Consider the following 19078-nt stretch of genomic DNA (forward strand, 5'->3'; position numbering starts at 1 on the left):
GTTTCTGTCACTAAAGGTTACAGAACAAGGGACCAAACTGTCCCAGTTTTCAACATACAGTGTTTGTTACCTACGATGAAACAAACAAGTTGCTTTACTCCAAAGCCCAACTCTCACCCAGCCAACACAAACCCAAGACCATGCAAATGTTAAGATGGCCTCTAGTTCTTCCCGTTTCATTCACTATGGCCCGCCTAACCCGGCTCCTCTAAGTCGGAGGCCATATGTCCTCGGCCAGGAAAAGGAGGACTTCTGTGTTTGGGTTGGGGGTCTGGGAGGAGATATCCCAGGACACCATCGATCATCCCAGGAGCATTTTTTAGACATGCATGCAACCATGTTGGGTCAAAAATAAACTTCTGGTGACCATTTAGAGTTGCTGCAATGATATTTCAGCAAAGTGGACCAGCTTCACTTTCTCCGTGGCTTTGGATGAAGCCCTCTGTGGACTGATCCTTTTGTTCGTAACGCATTACTGATTTCGTATCAGGATGGATATCCTGTAGGATTTTTCATTTTTTTTCAATTTCAGTTTTTCCAGTTTTAATGTTAGAAGGCACACCTTACTCATTGAAAGACTCCTGTCTTTCATCATGGTCTCCTGGTATGGAAATATCTTAGTCAAAGACAAGAACAAGCTGAACCGGGTGTTTAAAAAGGCCAGTAAAGTAACTGGTCTTCAGCAAATTCATCCTCTCAATTTACATAAAAGGGCTTTATGGAAAAAAACAATTCAGATATACAAAAATCCGCTCATCTTTTGCAATCCTCCTTTTAGATACTGTCATCTGTTAGGAGACTTTTGTTGCGTTCAATTTCCGGTCAGAACTCAGAAATCCCAGGTTACGATCTGAAAAGTAAACTTTAACGGTCGCCATATTCAGACTTTCCACCCAAAAAGTCAGAAAACATTTTTTAAGGCCGATTGTCGGATCCAACATGGCAGCTTCTAGCATCAAAAAGCTGTGATAAAACATTTTTATTTGCAAGACTCAGTTGTAAGAGTGCGTCTAAAAACAACGTTACATTTAGCGGCTGCAAAGTGAACAAATACAAACCGGTGTTTGCATGTGGAAAGTTCAGCTTTAAAGGACGTTTATGAGAGGTACTACAAACTAAACACAGCTTTCCTGGCCGTCGCCATATTGGACTCAAACTGTTTTGAAAAAATAAATATTTTGGAATCCAGACTCCTCCAACTGTATTAACTGGAACACTTTTTACCCCATCCCCAGCTGCCACTTTCAATTTCCGAGCCAAACAAAATGCAGCACAACGAAACAGGTAATCACTGTGGTAATCACAGGTAATTTATTTGATATATTCTAATGTTTTTTATGGAACTGTTTTAAGTGTGTCAATATTGGTTTTTTTTTAGTAACGCTGTTCTTGTTTTTTGCCTTTTAAATTGTGTTTTTATGTATGAACTGTTGCTAGATGTCAAAGACAAATCTCCATCTCTAGAAATGTGATGGATTAAAAAAATATATATTTTCTTAATTTTGTGTAGCAGTGTAATTATTTCCAGGCAAAGTGATAACAGCCAATGGGAGAGTTTGTTAATGAAATGGAAAAAAAAAAAACTTTTGTTTTTCTTCCTAAAGAAAAAAAATAAAATCACATAACAGCAACTTCTATGGAAATAAAACAATGAGCGCAACCCATTTGGTGTGATTTCAAAGTTATATGGAGACTAAAGGAGAGGTCCTGAGGATCCACTGTCCTGCACGTTGTACACTTAGACTTAGACAACTTTGTCATTTTGTATGCACAGAGTGCGTACAGAACGAAATTTCGTTACATACAGCTTTGTAAATTGCAATTCCCTGCCTCCTCACAAACCTCACAGAGGTTAGTTAAGTGATTAACTGACTTCTGCAGCTCTTGATGGCTGATGAGGTCATGCATTCATTTGATTCAGGGGGGGGTTTAGCAGTGACTCTTCTAAAACAAGGCAGACAGCGGGTTGAACGCCACTGGATTAAAGGGTCAACTCCTATGTAGTTTATTGTACATTCAGCACATTTTCTACTTTAAAATTAAAATGTTAATCACAAAAAAAAAATGATTAAAGATGTAAAAACAAGCCTGGAGGTCATTTCTTCATGATGTACACAATAACCCATATTTTTATTTAATTTATCCCAATGCAAACACTGTATTCCATGATTCCAGTATCTCCTGTGTTTACTTTATTACTGTTAGCAGCGAGCCTCAGCTCGCTGTATTGCTGCCAGAATAGTTCAGAAATTCCCGACTTTCTGCTTCATTATTACAACACAAACGATGTCACTGCGCAGAACTGTGCAGCTTTTCACTATGATCAGCTCTGCAGAGCATCAACGGGTGTTTAAACAAACTCGATGGACTCATCTTGTGATGGTTCATTAAAAAAGAAGCATGCAAATGCATTTTTCTCTTTTCATGTTAAACACTGAAAAGAATTTGAAGTGGAGGAAATTAAGTGTCCCTCTTTTGAACATTTCCGGCACTCAGTTTGAACTTCAGCACATTTAAAATGGTTGAATAAAAGCTTGATTTGATCACATCTGTCACTCTGAACTGTATAAGAGACAATCACGTCTTCTTCCCCTGCATCATACAGCAAAAGTTCACTCATAAAATCACATTGGTTAGAAAACAAAAGACAGAATTCAACAGAATTAACAGATTTTTTTTTATTTCATAAATGTTTTGCAAGGGTTAACATGATTTAGTAGAAACAAGCGAAAGTGACTATAGTGATAGCAGAAGAGCGATAATAGCCAATACCCGAGTAAACAAGTACTAAATGCTATTAAGGTGTTAAAACATTCCTCTTATCATAGAAGAAGAGCAAGAATGGCTTAAACGTGCTTCCAGTGGAATGAACCAAGACATTTGGACCCTGGTTTTATACAAAATAGATAAAAGTAAAAAAAAAAACAGTAAAGGATGTTATAAAAATGAGAAGTGGTTTGAAGTTCCTCAGAGGAAGGATTTGTCCTTTTCAGACGCTCATAGTGACCTGGATGAACTAGAGAGAGAGAGAGAGAGAGAGAGAGAGAGAGAGATATGACCAGAGTTAATATGCAACCATCAATCATCTGACAATAGTTTTAACATTAAAACAAAAGGCTAAAAAAAACAAAGTATTAAAGAAAAACAAATCAGGTTTCAACAATATTCTGCAATCACCCAACCAGCTAAAGCCCAGCATCATATGGTTGAACTGAGAAGCAGAAAATGGTTAAATACCTATATATTGCTCTTTGATCTAAGTGGAAACCACAATAAATAAATAAAAAAGGTGGAGGCAGAGAACATAATGCCAATTTCTCTCTATATATATATAAACCAGATGGAGACAAAATGAGATTCTTTACAGGAAACTTGTTTTTAAATTTGAAATGCTAAATAAAAAAAAACATGCTAATCTTTAAAAGTTAAAACTGCAGAGGAAAAAGCTTGGGATCAATGAGGGTTTGATATATTAAAGAGTTTATTTTGTTCTTTGACTATGTATTTTGGGAAAAACTGGTTAGTTTTAAACTAAGAGCAACATACATGCTCGTGCCTGTTATGTTGCTCACATAAAACTAAGAACCACATGTGTTATTTTGTTATAACTTGTTTTAACTTGTGGTGGGAACCTATGACAATGTGTTGTGGGAAAGGCTGATTCTGTATTCCTTATTTTGCTTATATTTGCGCTATTATCAGAGTTTTTGCTTCACACACTGCTGAGATGCTGGGAACGTTTTTTGTTGTGGAAACGGGACGGACAGCTCAGATGGGAGGGAGAAGTGGCCACTCTCGCTCCCATCTGATACTTTGTTTATTGGTATAAAAAGGAGGGGACCGCCCTCAGTCGTTGAAGTCAGCCGTGGGTTGTATGGACGCCCGGCCACGTGGATTGCTCTCTAACCGGACTGACCGACTTCCCAGTCCTAACCATGGTAAGAGATGGAACAACACGCCTGTTTGAAAGCTTGCCAGGCTTTAAGTTTTTGCTACTTTGCGTGTGCGAAGTGCTTGCTGTTTTGTGTTGCTGTGTTCTGTGGGGAATAATAAATGTTTGCCTTATATTCTAACAGAAACAGTGTTTGAGTCCTTATTTGTGTTTGCCGATCTCTCCCGATCCTGAAATAAACATTTCATAAAACATTTTGGCGTCGTCGGCAGGATCGGAGGAGAGACTGCAATATATAAATATGGAAGTGAAGGTAGTACCGAGATGGGAACCCTTTCATCTTGCAGAGATAGCGCTGTGTTTGCGCGATAGTGAAGAAAACCGGGACCGTGGGATGCTCCGTAGACAGCGGAGCATCCAAAAGACTTATTGGCAATGTTGCAGAAAATTGAAGTGCAAAAAACAAAAAAAGGTTCCGGCGGCCGGATTGTAGTGGCGTTTGATCTGTGTCACTGCATAGAAACAGAAGCCGGCCAACAATTAAAAACTCAGCAGTTAAAAGAATAGAGCTGAAATCTGCTGAGTCGCTGTGTCGACAGCATCTGAAAATGTTGAGTCACCAGCTGGAACAGATAACTAGTGTTGCAGGAAAGCTGTAGCTAGGGTGTCTGTGGTAACGATTGTAGCCGGGGCACTATGGCCCTGAAGCATGGTGCTGCACACCCTTCCTCCTGTCTGTTGTGCCAGTTCAGACGTGACAAAAAACGGCATCAATTCGGGACGTAACGGACTGCGTTACCCATGATGCAATGTGGTCAAAATGGCCACCAACTCATGTGGTCAAAATGACCACCAACTCCCATCATGCAACACGGCAAAATGGCCGCCGATCAAGATAAGGTTGCTATGGTGATGGCTATAAAACCCGATCACATGACAATCTTCCTTCTTCCCTGGCTTTTAGCCAACCCGAGAAGACACACACAGCTGATTCCGTTGGGGCAATCCCACGCCACGTGTTCGAGTTTCTCGCTGGACCGAGATTTTTCGACGCAACGGTTATTCCCTGCTTTGCATAACAGGAGGTCGACTTAAATAAGTACTTTTTTAATTCCCTCTGATCAAAAGACTGAGAGACGCCGTATCTCCCAGTGATCGAAGAGGACCCCGCTTTGTCTGGCCAACAAAGCGACTGTGAACCCGGAGGAAGAAACGAAGGAGCTTTTTCCCCGTCCCGCTGCAGCCTGCGGACAACTGCGCTCGTCAAGACGCGTCCAGAAAGCCGCACTACTCGGAGCGCTCCGGACCAGCCCCGAGGCACCTCAAAGTAACGGGGTTTTTCCCCTTTCATTTCTGTCTCACCAACAGGGTGTTTAGAAGTGCCTGGGCAGGCGTTCGAACTTTGTAGGTGTTGGTTAATGCTTTTATTCCACGACGAAGTTGGAATTATTTTGCTGAACATTTTCTTTGTATGTGCATGCATTTTACAATTGATTTTTGCTGTTTTGATTTGTGATTCATCAATAACCCCGCCGTGGGTCACTGTGTCAGTTTCTTTTCCATCTTCTTCCCTGCTTTCCCCCCCCCCCTCTTTTCGCTTCTCCTTATCAGTTAATCTCTTTGTCCGAGCTCGATTCGCGGGTTTGTTTAAACTCCCAGTTAGCTGCGCCCTGTCGAAGCGAGGCATTATCCCATCAGCGTAAGCGTGGTTACGTCATTAGGACCTCCCCTCATACGTCATCGTAGCAGCCATCTTGGGAGGGTGACGTGTATCTGAACTGTAGGTAGCTTAGCTGAACTAGCTTTTGGTAAGACATCAAAGCGTCCAGTGAGATTCCCGAAGCTGTTCTGTCTGTCAATGCTGATACGTCAAATGCCGGTGTTTCGAGGGCGGTGTTAAACAACTGTGAGTTAAGTTAAGATCTGCTAACCGCTCATTTTAATCCATTGTTTATTTTTGTTTTGTTCTTTGTTTCCACATATATATTTTGCATGTTTTAGTTTAGTAGTGAGTAAGAATTCCAAAGTTGTTGAATCAGAGAATTACTGTAACAGGGAATTGCTTTTGGTTCAATAAAACCAACGACTGCGGAATAGACATTGTTTTGTGTTCAATTCAATTCACAGTTGCCTGGGTATTCAGAATTCAGAGCTAACCTCCTTTGGAGTTAACATCTGATATTAATACAGAGACAATATCATTGGATGGTGATAAGGAATAAGGATTTAAACTCTAATTGCAGTTACATTGGGGTTCTCACAGCCTGCTGGATAAACCTCGTCGGTTAACAGTCCGACCTGATCATTTATTCCAGCATAAATGAGTTCATAACAGCAAATTAACTAATGCATTAGTGGTATAAATACTTATAAGCTTATAGCTAACATCACCACCATTTGAACTATATTTGTTATAGCGGAATTTTGAGTTGAATGATTTATTATTTAAATTATAATACCAAATTATAATTAATAATAATAATAATAAGTATATTCAACCAGCTTATGGCATAACATGTCCATATATGGAGGATGCTTGACAGTGCACAGCTGGTACTTGAGGCAGGTAATCAGCTGTTCCATTTAAAGGGGGGTAGATTTCTGAGAAGATCAGATCTGAGGCAAGGATTCTGGCAAAAGGTATGTTTTTACTACAGAGTGAGGTTGCTGAAGGATCATTTGGTTGAGCCCTTTTGTTTTCATCATTTTAGGAAATATGGTGATAGAGAGACGCAAAGACTGCCGTAGACTGGGTTCCACCTTAGAGGTACAAGAAAGCAGTCTCTTATTACCTGGATGTTTAAGGTGCTGGTCTAATGCTACTTCCTTTGTGTGCAGGTTGGCCTGCTACTGTTTTAGTTGTGTTTTTATTTACTGTTTTAATCACTGCTTAGACCCAATTTTAGCTATTTATTCCTAGTTTTAACCAAATGCAGGGGAGGGTTTTTATTGTTTAGCTCCCCGGGCTGGTTTTATCTCACCTGAGGTCCTATGCTTTCCCTGGGTCCTATGCTGGTTTTATTCAGATCAGATTGAGGGGACTAGTGGGAGGAGAGTTCTTTTCTTTTGTGTTGTATGCATCAGGGTTTGTGGCATGAGTGTGTTTCTGTTGGGAGACACCGAGGTGTATTTTGTTTTTCTTTAGTAGTTCTCCTCCAAATGGTCTAGTTTAATTGGTTTTTAAGTATTCCTCTCTATTATCAGGATTCCAGGCCAGCATAGGCTCCTACGTTTGAGGTGGTTATTCTTCCCTGCACAGTAAAACATGTTAATTGGTACCATTGTCATGTAAAACTAATAAACCATATTCACTTGGAACCTGTGCCTCTGTTAATCTTTACAACCTTTCTTTGTGGTCCGGTACCTGAGGTCACACAAGGATGAAACAAGTTACGTAGGAAAAAAGTGTCAGCAGAAGACTCTGCGCGCAAGCTGTCTATGTTGTCTTTTTCATATCTTGTCGGTTCATTGTGTGTGAATGAGTAAAGGAGTGTGCTTGAATCCGCGGAGTGTGTGTGTAAATGAGACTGTGTGTAAATCCATGTGTGTACTGTAGATTCATGTGTATTAGGAAGCTGAGAATAGTTCCATAGTGTAAGAGACTTACGGTGGAAAATTACTGGAGTTTTGAGTTAACCGTCGAGAAACAAGTAAAAGTGTTCAGCATGGAGGGAGCATTTAATCAGGATATTCGTGAAAATCATTCAGCATGGATATCAGTGGGAGGACAGATTGAAGTTTTTATGTCTGTTAATGACAATACAAGCTGAAGTAATTGATGGGCATTATCAAGGAGAAAATCCCTGGTAATTGAGAAAGAAGAAAAACTAGCACAACTGCTAATGAAACCCTGTGAAATGACACAGGTTCAAGAGGTGGCTGCCCCCACTAACATCGGTGTAAGAGGAACAGGGGGGTTTGGCTCAACAGATAAACCAGAAGCCAAAGTTTGGGTGAGACAAAAAAATGGTCCACCTAGACCAGCTGAAATCATTTCACAAGGGAATGATGCAACAGTGTCAGTATTTTACTCAGGGGAGGAAAAATGGATAAATGTTACGTAAGAGAAAACTAATCAAATTCTTTTGTCTTATAGCAATAATAATTTTGATTTCAGATCCATGTTTCCGTGGGATCTGCTGATTGGACGACCCGAGGGACAAGCGCGATGGCGGACATCCCAAACAGAGGGAGGCACCACAGGGCTGGTGCAGGATTTGGGGCCATCATCCTCCGTGTCCTCGCTGCCATGGTCCTGCTGGCACACCTCTGTTGGGCAGAAGCACCAGGCCGGATTCTGAACGAAGTGGTTCAGCCGTATCAACTGTAATGTGGAGACAGCATGCGCAACGGAATCCAGGATGACTACACATGCTCTCGGTGGCGTGTAAGAAGCATACCAGTAGTCTTCAAGGGATGCAACGTTAAAGTGGATTCAAGGAGAGGTTTGTGCCAATATGAATCACCTACAGAACGAGCGTGTAAGAAGACACACACTCAAATTGCACCTGCTGCACACACTTGTCAACAAATGGCACAATCGACGATAACAAATAAAGTTCACTGGAAAGTTTTTTTGTTTTTTTTCCTCCTCTGCCAACATGCACTAGGACGAAACGTGCATGGTGGGACACTTTGCTTGGTGGAACAGGTACTGTGTTAAGTGTTTCCAACGCTTTTTGACAATAACATAACAAGAACTATGTTATTAATCACTGGACAGCATGCATCAAGAGCTGTTCATCAGATTGGAATATGGATGCCTACTGTTGTAACATCACAGGAGGAAACTGCATAAAACTTCCTTAAAGAACTGAACTGGCATTTAAAAATGTGGAACACGACAGCAGAAGTGTTAACGAACATTTCTGCAGCTTTGAACTGGACGGTATGTAACGTACAAATGATGCACGCTCACATACAACAAGAACGGTTTAAGCGTGTGGTTATTATCGGAGATTTCCACGAATCGAGACAACTATGGAACATTAGTAGTAAAAGTTGGTTACAACTAGAACCACAGAAGACCTATTGTAATGCTACTATGTGTGAAGGACATTGGACACAATATGATGTTACCGATAGTACTACTGTCTGTCATTATTATATATTGCCCGTAGTGACTGTACAGGGGTATTGGTTTTTGAAACTGGATGGTGATTGGTTTGGCCCACAGACAAACTACACCTATGACCTGGATCTATGCGAGACTGCTGATAAAGGGCTGATATGTATGCTACAACAAGGACATCTTAACCCATGTTTAACCGGAGACGAGGTGTTATGTGATTGGACTCATGAACCAGCTAGAGAAACAATAAAGAGTCATCCTCAATTACCTCAGGTGCCTTTCGTTGGGTGTTTTGATGTATACATCTGAAGTTGGAATAACGTGACCTATCAATTAACCAATTTCACTATCTCCCTGGATCGGTTCAAATGCGCATTGAATCACTCTACGGAACTAAATCGCTTAATTGAATCACACAGGTCGAACATTTCCAGCTTAAAGGTGTCTACATTTATGGCCCAAGGACAGGTTTTGCATGCGGCTAAGTTAATGGACCAATAATCTGCACATCATTGGTGGGACATTTTTAATGGAATGTCTGTTACTGCTCGAAACTACGTAGTACCTCCTTTGCTTTTGCTTATCATTGTTATTATAGTGTTAACCTCATGTAATGTTTGAAGATTATAATCAAAAAGTGGTGTGGGACGGAAAGGATAACTTTGCTGATGAAAATAGACCTTGGGGATGGTTTTTCCAAAATTAGGTTTTGTCAAAGACCAAGGGGTGGAATGATATATTAAAGAGTTATTTTTGTTCTTTGACTATGTATTTTGGGAAAAACTGGTTAGTTTTAAACTAAGAGCAACATACATGCTCGTGCCTGTTATGTTGCTCACATAAAACTAAGAACCACATGTGTTATTTTGTTATAACTTGTTTTAACTTGTGGTGGGAACCTATGACAATGTGTTGTGGGAAAGACTGATTCTGTATTCCTTATTTTGCTTATATTTGCGCTATTATCTGAGTTTGCAATATTATTTTGCTTCACACACTGCTGAGATGCTGGGAACGTTTTTTGTTTTGGAAACGGGACGAACAGCTCAGATGGGAGGGAGAAGTGGCCACTCTCGATCCCATCTGATACTTTGTTTATTGGTATAAAAAGGAGGGGACCGCCCTCAGTCGTTGAAGTCAGCCGTGGGTTGTATGGACGCCCGGCCGCGTGGATTGCTCTCTAACCGGACTGACCAACTTCCCAGTCCTAACCATGGTAAGAGATCGAACAACACACCTGTTTGAAAGCTTGCCAGGCTTTAAGTGCTTGCTACTTTGCGTGTGCGAAGTGCTTGCTGTTTTGTGTTGCTGTGTTCTGTGGGGAATAATAAATGTTTGCCTTATATTCTAACAGAAACAGTGTTTGAGTCCTTATTTGTGTTTGCCGATCTCTCCCGATCCTGAAATAAACATTTCATAAAACAGGGTTTGAGTGAAAACAACTGAACCAGACAATGATTTTAACCGTAAAATATCCTCAACTGGTGACCCAATGGTGGAAAACGTGTTTCCTTTCCAAAATTAAAACCTGCCTCATGAGCAAATTTAGATTTAAAAAAAAATATATATATATATATTAAAAACAAATCTTTCTCAGTTCATTCATTAAGAGAGCTTACCATATTATTAGCCTAACCTTTACAGCAATATTACAGATATGCACCAAATCAGTTTCCATATCATTAATGTTTAGGTGCAGAGGCTTTAACCACTGGAGTTTCTTTGACAATCTGATGCCCAACCAATCCGTGAGGCTTTTAGAAACTTAAAGTACATTGTTTTGTATGAACTCACGTCATCATACTGAAACGTGGCACTTCCACTGTGGGCCGTGTCCCTTCTTCTGAATTGATCTGAAACACACATAGGAGGTTAGGTGCAAAGACTTAAAGCAAGGCAGGTGGAGGGGTCACACTGAGTCAAGGAACACATAAAAGACATTAGCATTGCATAAAAAAACAAAACCATACATGCTGGTTAAAAACAAATTACTAAAATTTAACTAAACTGATCAAAATAACATTGGACTTTGTCTATTAGATTTAAAAATTGACCCTTTAAAAACAGAGCCAGGGTAGTGATTTAAGGACTGCTGTGATTTATTTTCTTATTGCTGGTCAGGGATCTGTATAATGTAACCTACTGAAGATGAAAATGTGAATTGATTTCTCTGTCCTGTTTCGCCAGGAAAGCTGTTATCCTGGCAACATTTTCAGGGGGTGGTAGGGAGGAGTTTGTTTTTTACCGGTCAAAGTAATTCTGACTGACTCCTGCTAAATATCTCCACATTATCCCACTATATAATTAGCCTGAGCTAAACGCTAGCTGTTAGCTGCTGTAGTTCTCATGTCATATGTGCGAATGTTTGTGCATGTTTGTTGTCATACGAGCAGAAAGCAGAGGAACATAAAGAAGCATTTACCCAAATGGCGAGTAAAATGCAAACATTTACTCGCCATGTGGCAGCTATCCCTCTGAAATTTACTCACCAAAATGGAAAATTTACTCACATTTGGCGTCTGGTGAGTGTTTATTTCGGACCCTGTCTGCACTATTGAAGATAATATATGACTACAAATGGTTCACAGAGATCTCAGCTTAATTTCCTCTGCTACAACTCCATGCCAGTAAAAATGCATACAGGATCGGGGGTCTGGGGTGGGATGTACCACACACATCCAACCTGATACATCCTATGAGTGTAAACATGAACATACGCCCATTTTTCTGCTCTATACCTGCTTTCATATCTTTGTAATATATTTTAGCAGCAGCAGCAGAAACTCAGATCATTTGATGCACACAAAATTATTTTACTTGGTCCTTCTGTATAGATGTCATACCAGCCCATGCTTTACCCTCAACTGCGCTTTGCAGGCAAAACTTCTCTGGGTGTTGCAATGAAAATAAAACATGCTGCCAAAGGACTCACCGGTCAGGGCGCGGAGTTTCACACAGCAGCTCACAAAATCATCAAAAGGGATTTTGCCATGGGAGCTGTAGCGCTTCATGATGCAGTTCAAAGCCTGCGGGCTTAGATTGTAGCCTGCAGAAACACGCAGAACCAAAGAGACGAGAAACCATGATCTAACCTGAGATGCTGAGGGACTTATGGACAAACAGAAGTAACGTCATTTAGACATTACAGTGGTATTCATTTCAGCACAAGTTGCTTAGATGAGTCTAAAATAACACCGGAAGTCTTTAATCTTGTCCATACCCATTGTATTGATGGCCTGCTGCAGTTCATGGCCCTCCACTGTCCCGCTGTGGTCCCGGTCAAAGGATGAGAAGGTGGCCTTCCAGCCGTTCAGGGCCTGGCACAGATCCTTGAACTCGTTAAAGCCCATCGTCCCGGACATGTCTCTCTGAGACAATTTTCAGTCAAGGACCTCTCACTCACTCAGAGTTATTTATTCTTTTAAAAAATCAGACATCTTCAGGGTGACAACACTGTTGGTTCTGCTATAGAAACCTTACAGAACACACCAACTTCATTCATGGCTCATTTTAAAGGAAAAACGCGTTAAACTGATGCATTTTGACGTTTCAGACTACCAGCGGATATATATATAGAAAAGGTAAAGTCTCATTTCTGTAAATAAATGCACATTTATCACAATTCCACTGGCATAACTGTTAATTTCAAATGTAGAAATCCTGACTAAAAAACTAAACATGGATCATTTTATAGCTGATCCTAAGATTTGGGTAAACACATAGCTAAAGTGTTTTCTTAACCAAAGCTTTGTAAAAAATATCTTTAATATTGAATGCAATATGTATTCTGATGTGAGTATGATATTCTACATTAAAGGTTTTATTAGCCATTTTGTCCATTTCTTTTGCATTCTTGGTGTTTATTTAATCATTGAAGCCGTTTGCATGTGGTTAGTACTTTCCCCTCCCTACATGGAAGCTTTTAGTGGCTGTGGATTTCGTGACATAAAGCATGTAACGAAGCCAGAGGAAGCCAGAGAGAATGCAGTTTGTTTCTCTCTGTTTAATGTACTTTTTCCTTAAATGGAGAATTTCAATATCGGCACATAAAGAGATTTTTCTGTCACTAAAGGGACCAAACTGTCCCAGTTTTCAACATACAGTGTTTGTTACCTTCAACAAAACAAATAAGCTGCTTTACTCCAAAGCCCAACTCTCACTCAGCCAACACAAACCCAAGACCCCACAAACCACCAACAGCCTAAGGTGGTTAAAGATGGTGGATATTAGAGGAACATCTGGGTTGATTTGTTAAAGTATCTTGGTGTCTTGTTCACCTGTGATGGTAGGACAGTCATGAGATGGGTCAATCAGTGCCGTAGTTAAATCCAGCTTTTTTTTCCTCCACCTGAGGCAACTGGCCAAAATAAAAAGCTTGTTCTCTGAAGGTGACTTAAAAATAAACTGTTTGCATTGCATTTGCTAAAACTCGGCTGGATTAATGTAATTCTTTAGACCTTGGAGTCAGAAAGTCATCCTTTAGTTTTAGCCCCATGCTGCTGCACAGCTTTTAACTGGAGCACATTAGTCCCGTTTTATCCTCTCTACTCTGGCTGTTTGTCTATTTTAGAGTTCATTTTAAGACGCCTTCGAGTCGAGTTTTTGCCATTGCGGCTCAAATCATGGAGCAAATGCTGCCGATAATTAGAAAAACCTCTTCAACAGGTATTTTTAATCCAGCTCTCAAGACCCACCTCTTCTCTTTGGCTTTTTGACAGGGTATAAATTAATTTTTATTTTCTTCCAGGCTTTGTTATAATTACTTGTTGTTACTCTTAATTGGTTCGTATTCCTACTTTTAATAATTTTTATAAGTTTGAAATTATGCTTTATTCCTTCAGTCTTTTTGTTCAGAACTTTGGTCAGTGCCCACTACTTTTAAAATGCTTTATAAAAATATGGCTTGGCTGGCTTTTCCAACTAATAACTTACATATTTAGCAGCTTGTATCCATTTGATAATAAAATAAAAGTAACACCGCGTTTTTACCATTCAGTCCAGGTAACAATATTTTTCTGGCATCCTGAAAATTAAAGTGCCAGATTCAAAAGTGACCAAAACAAAGCATTTACTCAATGTCGTTATAGAATAACTCCCAATTAATTTCTGGAGAGCTGAAAATAGATGTTATGGGACTATTTTTCTCCAACGGAGGGTGTTTCAGTACTGCGTGAAGGATACATCCAGCATGTTGATCATCAGTCTGCATGTCTCCAGGCTGAAAGCTGTGAAGAATAATAAACACCAACATTAGGAATTATTCAGGCCCATTTGGGAGAGAAACTACTTTCCAACTACTGTTTATGGATACAAGGCATAAAAAAAGGCTTGAAACAATTAAATTATGGGTTTCTCTTGTTTTTATTTGGACAGAAAAGCTCGATCCAAAACTGGAATGGTTTACATTTGATCCGAAACAGAAATTAATGCCAGCAAAAGTGCCAAAAGCGTCACAAGTGATCAAATTCAGACTTTAAATATAAATGTCTTGTACTTGTATAGAGCTTTAACTGGTCCAACAACCCCAAAGCGACACCACAATCAGTCATTCACACGCTGATGGTGGTGAGCTACGCTAGTAGCCACACCGATCGCAAGGCAAGGCAAGGCAAATTTATTTATATAGCACAATTCAGTACAGAGACAATGCAAAGTGCTTTACATGATTAAAATATAGGAAAATAAAACAGAATAAAAGCAAGTAGGGTTAGTGTAGAAACAAAAAAGAACATTTGAAAACAGTAAAACATTTTAACTTGAACATTCAAAGGCAATGTTAAACAAATGTGTTTTTAATCTAGATTTAAAGGAACTCAGGCTTTCAGCACTTTTACAGTTTTCTGGAAGTTTGTTCCAGATCAGTGGAGCATAGGAACTAAATGCTGCTTCTCTGTGTTTGGTTCTGGTTCTAGGTATGCAGAGCAGGCTGGAGCCAGAAGACCTTAGTGGTCTGGAGGGTTGATGCACTGATAACGAGTCTGTAATGTATTTAGGTGCTAAGTCATTCAGGAATTTATAGACTAACAGAAGTATTTTAAAGTCTATTCTCTGAGATACAGGGAGCCAGTGTAAGGACTTTAGAACTGGGGTTATGTGCTCTACTTTCTTAGTCTTAGTGAGGACGCGGGCAGCAGCGTTCTGGATCAGCTGCAGGGTTCTGATCCACTTTTTAGGCAGACCTGTGAAAACACTGTTGCAGTAATCAATTCTACTAAAAATAAACGCATGGATTAGTTTCTCCAGATCCTGCTGAGACATCAGTCCTTTAATCCTGGAAATGTTCTTCAGGTGATAGAAAGCCGACCTTGTAACTGTCTTTAGATGCTTTTGGAGGTTCAGGTCTGAGTCCATCACTACACCCAGGTTTCGGGCCTGATTGGTGGTTTTTAGCTGAAGCAGCTGGAGCTGTGTGCTAACTTTTGATCTCTCCTCTATTGGTCCAAATGTTATTACTTCTGTTTTGATTTTATTCAACTGAAGAAAATGTTGGCACATCCACGTATTGATTTCTTCTAGGCATTTACTCAGTGCTTGAACTGGTCCATAGTCACCTGGTGACATGGTGATGTAGAGCTGTGTGTCGTCTGCATAGTTATGGTAGCTGATGTTGTTATTTTTTTATTATCTGAGCAAGAGGGAGCATGTAGATATTGAAGAGGAGGGGACCCAGGATGGAACCTGTCACCAAGCTACGATCGCAGGACGAACTCCCTAACCTCTGCACCACAGTCGCCCCACAGTTTAGCCTCTGTAAATAGGGTCATATTAAAAGGTTTTGACTCTCCAGGTTACGGAGAGTCAAAAGCTATAAATCACATCCGTGAATTTCCACTCTGTCGCTTGAGTCGATACATTTACTGAAATGTTTTCCTCTTACGTTGGTAGGATCCAGAGATGCCGGACTGCGTGAGGCAGCGCTGCAGCTCGTCTGCAGAGATCTGTCCGTCCTGATGAGGTTTCATGAAAAAGAAAGGAGAACGATACACGGCAGAGTCAGAGAGGATCGGTTAGAGCAGAACGTCACAGAAGCATCAGCAGCATCCTGCAGTTATCAAGTCAGAGTCACTCCTCGTCTCACCTGGCCAGCCACTTGTGAAAAGTATCCATACAGGGGATCTTGTTGCTGAGGGGGCTAGAAAAAAAAATAGAAAACATGGTGTTTTAATGTTAGTGTATAATTGCTGAGTAATTTGATCCTTAACTCCGGAAAGCCTCTGCCAGTAAGTGTTGAACATCATTTCAAACCAAATCCCCATGAGAGCTGCAGCAGGGAGCCATAATTATTTCAATTAGAAAGCAATTCCAAGATGGATCAGGATTTTTCTTTATAAAATAGCTGTAAAATCTTCTGAAAATATTTTTGTTTTTTAATACAGCCGTGATGTGTTAAAGTTGACATTCTTAACCGTCTCGTTAGAATAGATGTTAAGATTAAAGTCTTAGAGTAAAACACCCATCCTGTTCTTTATTTTCGCTTTAAGTAGTCAATAAACCAGCAAGTATATTCTTCTCTAAAAAGGTCTCAAACAAACAGTATATGCATATATTGTTTGTTTGAGACCTGTATTATTATACAGATATCCTTGTTACTGGCCGGTGATAGAAATCAGCAAATTTTCCTTTGATTTAATTGCTTAAAACACCTTCATGTCAGCTTTTACGCTACGGCTCATTGATTCGGACGGACACTGCAACCAAATTCAACATCTCTCCACTGTAGGAACCTTACATTGTGTATTTTTGGTTTTATTAGGTCCTTATGTGTGTTAGCGTTAAATATTTGCGTCAAAATGGAAGAACAGCTAAAGTTAGAGTTGGTAACACCAAAGTTAAAAACTCAAGTTATCGTTGATCTGTAGATCAAACACTGATAAATCCCATTTTTTTGCTAACATGTTTGTTACATCCATAAAAAAAATGTATTGTCTGTTTATGCATTAGCCAACATCAGGCACATAAGTTTTGATGCAGAAACAGGGAAAATATTGTAATCGCTTAATTTCCTGTAGGATTTAAAAATACTTACACTGTGAAAAAGGCTGCAGCTATTTTTTTAAATTTAAGTTTACAAAATTATTTCTCGAATTATTGCCCTTAGAAATGGAAATCAGACGTCAACAGCTGCCAATTATGTGGCCAGAAATGTATGATCAACTTTTGATACGGAAAGGTTTTTTGTTTGTTTTTTTTTTTGCTTTGGGTAAAAGTTAGGTAAAAGTTAAAAGCTATCAACAGATTTATATGGATACATTTTATTTTAAACTTAAGATCTATGACTGTTTTGTTATCCTGCTGGTTGGTTGATTGATTCATGTTATAAAGTTACTCTACTGTACCTCACATTGAAAGATCACTTTAATGGCACTATAGTAAAATCACAAGTCAACCATTCAGGAGGAGGTTAAAGGCCAAAGATTAAGACGGGTAAATCTGTTAGAATATCAGTTTCAGCTGATAAGAAGGCAGGTAGTATTTATCCAAATGGATTTCCTGCATTGAAACAAAATCAGCTTTGCTTAGTCACTTTATTTACAAAAAATACATAAATAAATTACATCTGCTCCACAACTTGACAGTCTCAGACGGGTTTTCTTTATTTCGCTTTCAAGTTTCATGAAAGATTTAACAAGATGGGAGATAACTGTGACTCATTATTACAATTTAACATTAAAAATTAATTAAAAACCTCTCAAATTCAGATATTAGTCCAAAATGTCAGTTAAGTTGTCAATTTCTCCCTTTTTTCAAACTATTTTCTGTTCAATGTGACATTTTACCCAGAGAGTAATCTACTTTTGATTTAACAGACTTTTTTTCTTCTTTTTTTTTTATCTTGAATCCGAGCTCCTTTTCATGTTTAAATTACATTATCATATAACTAATTGTGTAACATGACACTGTTAAAATAAAAAGCTGGCAGCTTGTGGGATTTATAAAACACTTTTTCCTTTCTTTTTCCCCCTGAATCTGTTTCTAAGCTGTCACTTCCGCACTGTTTCAGCCAGATGTCCGATTCGGGACTGACGCCTGAATATGACAATTTTCAACCTTAATTCGCTTAAATATTAAGCTTTTCCTCACCATTCCTGGGAATCCTCCGGCTGGGGCACCGTATCCTGGATAGGCCATTTGTCTGGAGCGCAAAGATACCTCAACAAATGAAAGACTTTTACACGAAGGTTGTTGTTTGTCAAACAACCGATGCAAAAAAAGACCCACTGACAACACTGAGTTACAAAAAACAGCTAGAAATATAATTAAACCTGGAGAACAGAGCCGGATCTGTGAGAGAACTAATTTGACAGAGTATGAAGAGGAGAAAACACTCGGGTGGCTGTTAAATATCCAATATCCTGCCTGTGTCACTAAGCTACGTTCTGATTGGAGGAGATGATTCACGTGATTGGATATTAGCCTATCAGCCCTACTTCCACATAACAGAAGTGTTCTACAGGAAGTTTCACTGGACCAGGAAGAAATTACTCTTGAGGGAATTTAGAATATATGGCATAGAGTTTATAGAAAAGAAAGAAAGAGGAAAGATAGTAATAAAAACATAGATATCCGGTGGTTATTAAGAAAATAAGTGTAAATGTAGGACACGTGTAACACCTGAAATAAAATTAGTAGGTTGCAGGATTAGGGGTTTTCCTATTGAATAATATTCTTCTGTAGGCTTCAGTCGACAGAAAACTTGCACATTTCTTTGACATACAATGAAAAAAAAAACAGTAAAATTAAAATCTGATGCTTATGTTATTAATTTGTTGGAAATAAAAAGAGGGGGAAATGTGAAGCTCAATTGAATTATAAAATTTGGTAAAGTAGTAAAGTAAATAAATGGTATATTTTAAACAAAGAAGAATCAAAAAATAAAATTTCTCTTTTTGTAATAATTTGTACATTTTAAGTTATTTATATATTTCTGCTTTTATTTTTAATTTGGTCAACTGTCTTCCATAAACGGCATGGCAGTTGATCTGCCTCACCACCCTGATCTTTGATCTTTGAACGGCTTAACAAGCGTTTTACGCACAGGGCCACACAGATAAGAGTGCTATTACCCAGATCAAGATTTCTTTATCAAAAAGGTTTTTACTTCACACCGACAAAAT

The 19078-nt window shown here is 39.2% G+C and overlaps 1 protein-coding gene across 1 annotated transcript; it reads right to left on the bottom strand.

Moving 5' to 3' along the window:
- Positions 1–2660: 2660 nt before the first annotated feature.
- Positions 2661–18331, bottom strand: sri (sorcin). The gene is made up of 8 exons (XM_012856054.3): positions 18045–18331; positions 16042–16095; positions 15841–15910; positions 14145–14188; positions 12184–12331; positions 11896–12009; positions 10758–10816; positions 2661–3016 (listed from the first exon to the last, which is right to left on the bottom strand). Exons 1-8 carry the CDS (start codon positions 18090–18092, stop codon positions 2990–2992), a joined length of 564 nt encoding a protein of 187 aa, XP_012711508.2. The 5' UTR covers positions 18093–18331; the 3' UTR covers positions 2661–2989.
- Between the last annotated feature and the right edge of the window lie 747 nt (positions 18332–19078).

Source organism: Fundulus heteroclitus, chromosome 3 (assembly GCF_011125445.2).
Source record: "Fundulus heteroclitus isolate FHET01 chromosome 3, MU-UCD_Fhet_4.1, whole genome shotgun sequence".
NCBI classification, from domain to species: Eukaryota; Metazoa; Chordata; class Actinopteri; order Cyprinodontiformes; family Fundulidae; genus Fundulus; species Fundulus heteroclitus.

Excerpts from the sequence above, each read along its gene's own strand:
- sri (XM_012856054.3), bottom strand. The coding sequence starts at position 18,092 with ATGGCCTATCCAGGATACGGTGCCCCAGCCGGAGGATTCCCAGGAATG. Across the intron at positions 16,096-18,044 it reads CCGGAGGATTCCCAGGAATG|CCCCCTCAGCAACAAGATCC; the intron begins GTGAGGAAAAGC and ends TTTTTTTTCTAG. Across the intron at positions 10,817-11,895 it reads GAAACTCCGCGCCCTGACCG|ATCAATTCAGAAGAAGGGAC; the intron begins GTGAGTCCTTTG and ends TGTGTGTTTCAG.